This window comes from Olea europaea, chromosome 15, assembly GCF_002742605.1.
Source record: "Olea europaea var. sylvestris chromosome 15, O_europaea_v1, whole genome shotgun sequence".
Classification (NCBI taxonomy): Eukaryota; Viridiplantae; Streptophyta; class Magnoliopsida; order Lamiales; family Oleaceae; genus Olea; species Olea europaea.
Window position 1 is genome coordinate 305,734 of NC_036251.1, and position 12,030 is coordinate 317,763.

Here is a 12,030-nt window from a genome sequence, read left to right on the forward strand (position 1 = left end):
CCATTTCTCTTTGCTGAAACAACTATCGGTTGACTTCAGTATCAGAGTACACCCAGCCACCACTACAGCCACTAACACCTGGTCATGAACAAAACACTTCAGAGCTTTTAGCTCTTGGCATCAGTTGAAAGGTACAACCGTCCAAGTAAATTTTGACGACTCCACACATCGTGGTTTCTTTGTAAGAAAATAGTGGCAATATTGATCAATTCAAACGGAGAAAAAAAATGCAGGCTTTTAAATTAGGCGATAAATATTCAAGAAGTCCCTATTAGAAGGTAAAAAAATAGTATAAAAACTGTCAATATATTTGGCATGGTGCAGAAGGTTGGACTCCAACCCAGAAGCAAGATTAAAATAAAAAATCTGTGTTGTAAACAACTAAATAATGAAAAACAATGGGACCTGAAGGAGATATTTTAAAATGCACAGTTCATTTTTCTTTATATAATTCAAAAGTTTTTGTTGAAATTATTATGGGAAAATGTTAAAGAATAACGAATGGACCGTGCATTCAGACAATGATATTCATTGCTTCATACATTTAATTGGTATAAATAAATGGTTGTCTATCTCATGCTTTCTAGAACATCAAAATTACCTATTTACATGTTACACAGCTAGCTGTGGCTAATCTGCTGGATTTATATTTCAATATCATAATCATAAACAAGAAAACAGTTATGTATATTAACTAGAAAAATCAACTCCCAAATCGATCAATAATATCAAAATCTAATAAACCAGCCAAAACCGGCTTACTAATGGGATACCCTATTTCGTTACAAAATTTCGCTTTAGCCAATAATCCAATCAAAGGAATAATTGGAACATTTCAGGAAAGGAGGCGATGGAATACACTATTGTGGTAGCTGAAACAGCAGATTCTATATTACAATACCTTGCTCCTTAAATAAGGATAAAAATTTGAAAATCTATAAAATAATACGCCATTTTCATGTGATATATATATTTTTTAAATATAAGTTACTCCGAATAACTTTTTATTTTTAAATGTGTTTTGATATGTTACTTTTTCTTATTTTGCATTAAAAAAGTTACTTAGTGCTTGTTTAGGATGATTTTGAAAATTGCTAAATAGCTAAAGTCAAAGTCAACAATTAATTTTAATCACATATTTATGATATGATCATAATTTCTATCATTTTCGATAATACATTTCATTAACTTTTATCGATGTCTGATTAAACTTTTATCAAAAGCTTTGTCAAGCAATTTCTTAATTTAAAAGTAGCACCTTATCTAATTGAAGAAGAATAATTTACTGCAAAAGATTATTTATTTTATTACGTATTTAATTATAAGGGAACTCATGAGTAAACTTTTTTAAGCATTGCCAAACAATGTGACAATAAATCAATGATGAAAACTTCATGAATCTCAAGACTTGTACAAAATTAATTCTGACTATAAATTAGAAATCTAAAAAGTCTTGTTTATAAGGTTAAAGATAAACGTTTTATTAATATTAAGGATTAATATATATGTACTCACAAACTTTGACAAAATGGGTTACACACACTCACAAAAAATGCGGACCCCATATGAATTCAAAAATGCTGGCTGCGTGGTCTCCACCCCTATTGTGAGTGTATTTAAAACTTTTTGGACAAAAGTGTGAGTGCATGTAACATGATCCTAATATTAATTACACGACAAATTTATAGAAATAATAAAGGAGAATGGAAAAAAAAATCATGGCACTGACACCATTCCAAGAGCAAGAAAGGTCCTGTTCTTTTCAAGCTTAAGAAATTGTAATTTAAATGGAAATAAAACAGCAAAAGTAGCAGACAGGGGTCCCTATTCCTTGGGGAAATTAACAGAAATGAAAGGTAAATGTTGAAGGACCAAAAAACAAGAGTGGAAACAAGACACAATCTGTCAATATAGTTGTCTGTTCAATGCATCACTAATTGTGACATAAGATTCCAAACTTCCAAAGATTTCATATTTGTGTGCATTCATCCTGATTGCTTTTCATATTGACTACGCATATATTTTTGGGTTCTGAAAAAAATGTCAGTTTTATTGAGTGTTGTGTGTGGTAGGGAGAAGTTGCGAGGTTGTAAAAACTATTGTATTGTAAATTTTATAGAGTTAATAATTCTCTTACTTTTATGGTCATTGATGATTTGCTCAACCATGTTTAGTTAGCATTATTATTTCTTTTCTGCACTTTTTTTTTTTCTCTCTCTCTCTCTCAATGAGTGGTAACAAAGCTTACAGTTCAAAACTCCGGGATTCCATTGTACATTATGGAAAGTTCAAAGTTTGAGGTGGATTGTTTCGACGGAAAAAAATAATTTCAGTATTTGATGTAGAATATTCAAAGATGTTTTGATGCAACAAGACCTTTACAAGGCGTTACATTGTAAGACGTCAAAGGGTCGAAGGACACAACATGGGAAGAACGGGAAATGAAGACAACGGGTACCATCAGGATCGTTCTTGCTCTCGAGGTAAAGTATAATATTCATAAAGATAAATCTCCTTTTAAGTTATGAAAAATGTTAGAAGAGTTGTATATGTCTTACTAAAAGTTTGAGATCATCTGAATAAATTTAATAATATGTGGGTGATTGAATTGTTAAATGTTGCTCTTAAGATTGAGGACGAGGAAAAGACGACAATATCGATGTCTTCCTTGTCGAAGACATATGAGACCATGGTACCCTTGCTACTAGTTGAAAGACCAACTTGACTGTGAATGACTCTACTGCTTTATTAGAGACATGCAATATCAAGAAGCCCAGTGGTATTTGTCATGTTGATCAAGTTCTCATGGCAAAGTCTAAAATGTGTGTTAATGGTGATCTGAGAGGATATAATTACGCTTGGAGGGAAGATTGATCTCATTCTCATTTCAAGTTAGATGCTGAGTGTTACTATTATATTAGGATAAATTGTTAAAAGTTGTAGAAGCTAAGAACAGTGGAGAGTCTTACGAGGCCTTCGATGATATGAATGTGGCGGATGATGAAAGGAGATGATCTCTACTTTGTCTTGTATTATGATTCTCTCTGTGGTTATTAGATTATGGAATATTCTAGATGTTCATATCGTATGTACCGCACAAAGAGTGGTCTGAGGATTATAAACCACGTGATGTGCATAAAGTTATAATGATCGATAACCAAAAATTGATGGAATTGAATGTTTGAATTATGAGTATTCTATTTATGTTTGAATTGGATTGATGAACATGAGGAAAGATATTGGGGAGATAGATTGAAAGGTAAAACTGTACAAGCTTATAGGGAAGACAATTTGGGTGAAGTTATTGCAACAGTCACGCCAAGGTGCAACTGTGGTAATGGAGTCATATCGAGGTAAAATTGTCTTGATCAAACTGCACTGTAAAACGTGCTTGCATGCTTTTAACGAAATTCCAAATTGTAAAACTTACTTGAAATCACCGAAACAAGGTTCAATCACTTGCCTTTTCTTTGCTTGGCTTCCAGACCGTCTTGTACCGGCTTCTTGGTTAAAAACTCGATCACCAAGGAAGAAGTTGGATGTTCACAATCCAAGAACCAGCTTTGAGATGTTATATTTCCAAAATCAAGCCTTTTCACTCATGTATATTCCTTCTCCTCTTTATACCCGAATTTTGTATGTATCTTTCATGTAAAAATGGAGTAACGAAAGTTGCATAGGAGTTATTGATGGTGGGGAGGTTAATTTTCAAACTCAAAAACTCAACTCCTCCCTCCATTTGTTTTTATGCAATTCGGGTCAGATTAGTCCACATGAGTTAATTATTTCATAAGAATAGACCGATGAATGAAATAAGCCTAACAACTAACTCCATGAGCTACACTCGTTCCAATTGCATTCCCTCTTGGATGGTTTGAATCTTGGCCCGTTTAAGCCCCTTAAAGGTCCAACGAAAAGCATAACCCTTGAGTATATATAAGGATATATAACCCTAGCCACTTTCTTGCATGATTTGTGTGGTTTTGTGAGAAAAATAGAGGAATTCCCTTTGGTGTGTGTAAAACAACACCTAGAAGTGTCCAAAACGATTGTTTACTTTGTGTAATTGGTGGTTCCTTCATAGTATACCTTTGTGGTGTCTTCTCTTAGCTTTTGTGGCCACAAATCATGACTTTTTCTTGTCTTACGTGAGTAAGATTGAATAGCAATCGAGGTGAATTATATTGGTTGTGGTTTGGAGCCAATTAGATTGATTGTTGGTAGAAAAATGTAAGTTGAACTGAGCTCGAAAATCACCGATTTAAATATCTTTGAAGAGAGCTTCCGCAACATCTTAGTAATAAAAGTTTCATTTGAATTCCAGTAGCCATATATTATTTTCCTTTTTATACTTTGAAACTTGTGCATAGTTGAAATACATCATCAACCTTTAAAATCTAACTTTGAGTCTCCATTATTTAGTTCCATTTGCATAATTTGTTCTTTTTACATATTTAGAATGTGTAATGTGATTGGGAATCTTTTTATAATGTGCTTCAATCCGTAGTCAAACGAGAAGATTGTTAGGAATATAACCCTTCAGGCTAATTTTTGTTTCTTCACATTGAGACTTTTCTTGATTCAATAAAAAACATGACTTATTTATTCATACCATGCAATTTTTTGAGCTTTGTAGGACCTACACTTTCTGGGAAATTATAACTTCACGAACGGTTTATGTCTAGAAGATATAATCCCAATGTTGAGACGTTCCGCCTTCGATATTGAAGTCAATCCCATCCAAAACAGCATTCCGAGAGGGCGAGACGAGGATTTCCCACCCAAGAAGTTGTTCCAAAGGTAAGTTGCCAAATCCCTTGCATCCCTGAGTCGAGGCGAGGATATACCCTCTGGCCCCTCCTCCGATCGAAAGTATCACTTTGATTCCTTTGGCTTGACATGATTTTATTTTGGAACTCAATCCAGCACAAACATTGCTGTATGGATCGCAGTGTCCGGTTAGATTGATCATCGGTTTCTGACCATTTCCCAATGTTGCAAGAAACGAATTTGTAGTTTCCTGTGGCACAGGTTTCAGCAAGTATCCCTTCATTCCCATTCTGTCCCCAATATATAGAAATTCTACCAGCTTCTGAACCCACCACAAGTATAAGCAGTAGCAATGAATGGAATGCTGCAGACATTGATTTTCTAAGAGCCAATTTATGCCTTTACTGTGATGTTTTAGCAGAATGCTATGTTTCTTCTTCTATGCTGCACCACTGCAAAGGCACTCGCCTTTTATAGGGCAAAGAAAATTCTTAATTGTAATAACACAGTATCTTACTGATCAGTAGCTACTAATTTGTGCTTATGCTAAGTATGTGTGGCTGAAAAGCTATAGTAGTTTAGTTAATCTAATACTACACTTTGGCCCCATATGGGATTGCCTTTTGAGCCGAGATTCTGACTATCAAAAGAGTCGCAGTTATTTTAGGTGTTTGTTAAACTTAAAATATGCTTGGTGAAATGTAATTACTAAACCAAGTTAAATTCGCGCTTTCAGGCGCTCAATGGAAATTTTGCACGTATGTTTCGAGCATAGAATCTGACCTGCACATAAAAAGGCAAGTTGAAGTCATTCCTTCCTAGAATTCTAAACTCTCAGATGAAGTGTTTAAACGTGGCCGTTACCTACTGTCTGTTTTTGTGTCACCTAAACTACTTTTAGTAATTTTTTTGGCTAAAGAGTGCTTTGATAAGATATTATTGTCCTCTATCAGATGTCATTTAACTATTGTTAATGGTTTCTATTTAAAGTTTAGCTATTTAAACTACTCCCAAAGTAACAATGAAGTGTGTATCTTGAATAATACATTGGCCAGATCTTGGAAGAGGTTTTCTGCCATGATTTTGTATCTAGTGGAAAAATACAGATGATGTCAATTTGTCTAACAGTCAACAATTAATGGATTATCATGCATAAACAATGTTATTTTGTTTCAACTAGAAAATCGTGAATCGAACTAAAAATTGGTGAGGATATAGGTGAAAAATCAAAAAACATAACCCTTTAGAAAACATCCTAGAATCAGCCGGTTTTGACTAGTTCGCAGCCAAAACCAGCAGGTTCATTTCCAGATGAGCCAATTTAAAACTAAAATTAGACTTGGAAGGTTCAAGTCAAAAAATTGTTCCTCTGTTCTTCGCTTTTATTGCTTTGCTTTGTTTTTCTGGTAATTTTTTATTGCAGATTTAGCTGTATTATTCATAGAAAAGCTTAAAAAAAAAAAATAAAAAAAAAATCTGTTGAGTTAAAATAGACAATATTGGATAGAATTAAACAAGAGAGAAGATAAAATATTGTGTATTTATACTTTCTATAATGATCTAATAATACATACCAAACATACATTTAATTAATTTAGCTCATATACACATGCAAATGTAAAAGAGCTGTAACAACCAGTGACAACCTTTGCAAATACACTCTCATCATCACTCATCGTATCTCTTGAGTGTGTCACTCTGTAGATTTTGTATCAGAATCATAAACACCATGCGATATGTATGACACCACATCTAGGTTACTCAGCAACTGAATTATATACAGTCATAGCTGAAATAGCATAATTATAATGAGTTTTGAGTGTAATTTCAGGATTAGTCGAGTTAAAAAATAAGTCACTTTGAAATGGTGAAACAGAAATTTCACTTCAAATAAAACAGGAAAAGGGATCATCATTTATTCATAATAAAATGCACACAAGATACAGAATCCAGCCAATAGTAGTACAGATTTTAGACATGGAAGAGCTATACAGTTTGATCATCATAGTACTTGGACCCTAGCAAATCACCTCCATACTTTTTAGAACCCTTAATAGCTGGAAGAACGGTTGAAGTAAGATCAGACACTGAGATGAAGCCACTTCCAGCGGCGTTTGGGGCTGCATGTAGTCCTAGGAAAAACTTGGTTGCAGGAATTGAAGAATCCAATGTTTCCATGCATTTTTCAGATTGGAAATATTTCCAGCAGCATACTGACAAGGAGTATTATTGAAAAACTGAATCCAGACATAGTTGAAAACACCTGTTGTCAATGCAACCCCAACATAAGCATCAGGGAACGGGCATTGAGGAGCAGCGGTTAAGTACACCTTCTTACCTTGGGTGCTGTACTTGGAAAGATACCTCGCGAGTTCGTCCCAGTGTTGTGAAGTTCCACCTTCAATATCGAAGTCAGTCCCATCTAAAACAGCATTCCCAAGAGTGCGAGACGAGGATTTCCCTCCCAAGAAGTTTTTCCACAGGTAAGTTGATAAATCCCTTGCGTTCTGAGATGAGGCGAGGGTATACCTTCCGACCGCTCCTCCAAGTGAAAGGATCACTTTGATTCCTTTGGCTTGACATGATTGTATATCGGAACTCAATCCGACACAAATGTTACTAGATGGATCTCAGTGTCCAGCTAGACTGATCGTCGGTTTCTGGCCATTTCTGAAGGAAGCAAGAAACGCGAGGATCACTAATGTAGTTGCCTGTGCCACAGGTATCAGCTAGTGTACCTTCATTTCCATTCTCTCCCCAGTATATGGCAATTCCTCCAGCTTCAGAACCCACCACTAGTAGCAATGCCAGTGAAACAATTGCTAGAGAAATCGATTTTTGAAGTGCCATTTAAGACTTGACTGCTATAGATTGCAATTGTCAATAATTTTATATGTTTTGTGCTGAACCATTACATAGGTGCCTGTTACAGGGGCAAAGAGGATTCTGCTCATACACTATCTTGCTGATGCTTGAAAGTGATGCAGTGTGAAGCAACAAAAACAAGGGACAAAATGCTTCAAAAACAAGAGACAAATTAAAAAAAAAAAAAAAAAGAACCTCGTTGATTCTGTAAATACTGGAGTGAAAGACGAAAGAGCAATTAAACAAACTCATGACATCCGTGCTCATCTTCGTCAGATTACTGTTTTGGCTTATGCTTGGTATGCATGGATGAACAATCAGTCAATTTTAGCTGATCGAATACTATATCAAAGGAAATTGTTTAAGGTAGAAGCAGTTCGAGAATGTGAAATATTTTCAGCTAAAATTGGTTGCTTTTAGAAGATATTATGTCCTTTAGCTTCTGCTTTAATAAATTTGCATAGAGTTTAGCCATTAAACCTATTCCCATAGTAGTAATCAAAATGTGTATCTTGTATAAAAATTTCTCCAGATCCTTCAGAGGGTTAAGCCAGAGGTTAATTAAGACGTGAGGTCAGTGATCTGATGCCAGAGATTAAACTAACTGAGTACAAAACCCATGTACACAGACATGTAGTTAACCCTGTGACACAACTGATCCTACTACTCGAATTTTACTATAATAGTAGGAAGCAGGCGTGCTCGGTTAATTTTCTAAAAAGAAAATTTACCTTACACGTACTGTAAATGTCCAAGATTTTGAGCCCAATTCAATATCAACACCATACAGATTTGATACAAATTAAAATTCCTGGGGCTTTTTGTTAAAAGGATAATTTGTAATCTATTTTCAACTAATCCAAATCCAAATTGGAAACTTCAACAACAAAGGAAGATTCAAAGAGTTCAAATTCAAATTGAACACTTCATCCTTCAAATGCTTGATTCATTGAATGGTCAAATGGATAAGGTTTTCAATTCAAGTTGTACACTCAACTTATGCAAGCTGGAAATGAACATAGGCAGCAATCTGATGTTCACTAAAAGCTGTAATCTGGAAATTACATGATGGAGCAGCCATTTGACACTTCTCATGTTCAAACACAGCTGTAATTGAAGACATAATAGCTGCAAATGATGAAGAAAAACAGCTATTATCTAGTTGTGATTGTAGTAAATTCTTAGGTATAGTTTACTCAATGTTTTCTATAAATATGAAGGCATCCATCTAGTGTCAAGTATGTAGAAGAAGTGAGAAAAAACGTCTCAAAAAATAGAGAGAAAGAGTGTGCTGTAGCAACTCATTTGTAATCCCCCAAATTTCATTAGTAAAATCTCATATTTCTCCAATCTCTATCGTTCTACATCCAACACTTTACACGTGAGTAAGCAGTGGAGATTACCCTGGATATACATCGTTTAATTGCCAAGCAACATTGACTTAAGAATTATGTGAAAACCAGGTTCTAGTTCCAATCAGGATATACGGTGTGAACGTGATATATATAACCCTTGGTTGCAAAAAAACTGATTAGACCAGAAGCCAAGTAATGCTTAATTCCTGAAAGGTTCTGTAATCCCTAAATCAACTGATAGTACTAAAAACTCTCAGGGTGTATTTAGAGCAATGTTATGAACTCGACGTTCGTAGATTTTTCCATTCTTATCAAGCTCATGTTCCGAGGCACACATTGACCTCAACTCTCTCTAGGAACTCTTAGGATGCCATGAACACTCCAACGAAGCGTTATCATGTTCTCAACAGCCAACAGGATGCCACACATTTATGACTTGTAGCTTGTAATACCAACAAATTGTTGAGTAGATCATTGAGTTGCAATTTAAGAAACTTAATGATAATTTCATTCTAGACAATCTTTTCAAAACAATACCCTAATGACATTTAGTAAGGTAGATTAGACAGTACTGGACAATATTAAATAATAAAAAGTTAAATTATTGTGTATTATACTTTCAAGTACTATGTAACGTTGCATACCAAACATGCACTTAATTCACCTCACACATATTTGTCTAGAGCTGTAACAACCAATGAGAAGCCTTTTAAATGCATCATCTCATCATCGTTCAACTCTATCTCTCAAGCGGATCACTCGACTGATTTTGAGTTGAAATCATAAACACCCAGAAACCGCTAAAAAAAGATTGAGCATGTGGGAGGATCCAAACTAATTCTGATTTCAAGAAAATGCATCTCTCTCCCCAAGCCATGGCCAACTTCCTTCAATCAATGCCGAGATTTCAGGCTTGACCACGACCATAATGAGATTAAAAACTGATGCTTCCTTGGCTGTGTAGAACATGCATTACACCAAAGACAAAGACAAAGACAATCCAACCGGAGAACAAGGGCCCACCTTCACGGCTTTATCTGCAGTCCCTCTGCCTAGAAGGAAAAGAGAATATGTAGGAAGATGGGATTAAGCTTAGTCACCACATCACTGGCACAACCTGAGGGCTAGGCAGCGTCTACAGCCGTATAGTCAGTCCCTCACGCTCTTTTCTTTGATAAAAATCGTTGGGTTCTCGGTCTCCAGCTCTGGGAGAACTTTACCTATAGCTAACCTAGAGAGCTTAACTTTAAAATAGCTCAGGTCTGCACCGAGAGCTTTACTATAAGATAGCTCGGGCAGGCACTCTTCTTCATTTGCTGAGAATAATTGACTAAGCCGTGCCACAAGGGGTCATTCTCCATACGGGACGGGGCCAAGCATTTTTCCGAATTCTTTTTTCTAGTTATAAGAGTCGCTATTTCAGCCATAACAGTCGTGGGACGCTTAATTGTGAAAGAAAACCCCTTACCACAAGAAATATCATGCCAAAAAAAAAATAATAATAATAATAAAATAAAAAATCGATAAGCAACTTTACTAATATAATAAGGGAAAAGCCTTTAATTAATATTATGTCTTAACTAATATTATATTAATCTAATATTAGAAGAGTTAATTTCAAAGGAAGCGTCGCCCTAAGTGATAACAGGGGGAAGTGGCAGTATATATGGCACCCCACCTAGGCTATTCAGCAAACTGAATTGTAGATGCTCTTAACTAAAATAGCACGATAATATAATGAGTTTTCAACGCTAAATTCAAGATCCAAATTCAGCCTTAAGTCACTCGAAATGGTGAAACACCAAATTCACTTCAAGTAAAACAGGAAAGGGGAACAATATGTTATGCACAATAGAATACACACAAGTTTTAGAACCCAGTCAATAGTAGTAAATATTTTAGACATGGCTTTTAATGGAAGAGCTGTATCCAGTTTGATCATCATAGTATTTTGACCACAGCATAACACCACCATATTTTGTAGAACCCTTAATAGCTGGAAGAACGGTCGAAGTAAGATCAGCCACCGGGATGAAGCCACTTCCAGCGGCATCTGGGGCTGCAGGTAGTCCTAGGAAAATCTTAGTTGCAGGAATAGACGAAATCCATTCTTTCCATGCATTCTTTAGATTTGAAATATCTCCAGAAGTGTATTGACAAGGAGGGTTATTATAAAACTGAACCCAAACATAGTCAAAAAGGCCAGTTTTCAAAGCACCCCCGACCCAAGCATCAGGAAACGGGCATTGAGGAGCAGCGGTTAAGTACACCTTATTACCTTGGGTGCTGTACTTAGAAAGATACCTGGCAAGTTCATCCCAGTGTTGTGACGTTCCACCTTCAATATCGAAGTCAATCCCATCCAAAACAGCATTTCCAAGTGGGCGAGCTGAGGATTTCCCCCCTAAGAAGTTGTTCCACAGGTAAGTTGCTAAATCCTTGGCATCCTGAGACGAGGCGAGGGTATACCCTCCGGCCCCTCCTCCAATCGAAAGTATCACTTTGATTCCTTTGGCTTGACAGGATTTTATATCGGAACTCAATCCAACACATGCGTTACTGTATGGATCACAGTGTCCGGCTAGATTGATCTTAGGTTTCTGGCCATTACCAAATGACGCAAGAAAAGCGAGGATCACAAAATTGTAGTTGCCTGTGGCACAGGTATCAGACAGTGTACCTTCATTTCCATTCTGTCCCCAGTATATGGCAATTCCACCAGCTTCAGATCCCACCACTAGTATTAGCATTACCAGTGGAACAATTGCTAGAGCAATCGATTTCCGAAGAGCCATTTAAGAATTGGCTACTATGGATTGAAATAGTCAGTAATTATATTTGTTTTGTGCTGAACCATTTTACAGGTTAGTGCCTTTTATAGGGCAAAGAGGATTATGCTAAAACTATGATAATACACCGTCTTGCTGATGCATGGTAGTGATGCTGCAAGAAGCAACAAAAACACAAGACAAATTAAAAAACTTGTTGATTCTGCAAATACTCGAGTCAAAAATAAAAGTTCCATTAAACAAAACTGTGG

The 12,030-nt window shown here is 35.9% G+C and overlaps 1 protein-coding gene and 2 pseudogenes across 1 annotated transcript; all 3 read right to left on the minus strand.

Moving 5' to 3' along the window:
* Positions 1-4,637: 4,637 nt before the first annotated feature.
* On the minus strand, positions 4,638-5,930 carry LOC111409743 (annotated as a pseudogene).
* A 691-nt stretch (positions 5,931-6,621) lies between these two features.
* Positions 6,622-7,751, minus strand: LOC111410923 (annotated as a pseudogene).
* A 3,018-nt stretch (positions 7,752-10,769) lies between these two features.
* On the minus strand, positions 10,770-12,030 carry LOC111410924 (acidic endochitinase-like). Its single transcript, XM_023041518.1, has one exon. The coding sequence runs from the start codon at positions 11,783-11,785 to the stop codon at positions 10,889-10,891; it is 897 nt and encodes a 298-aa protein (XP_022897286.1). The 5' UTR covers positions 11,786-12,030; the 3' UTR covers positions 10,770-10,888.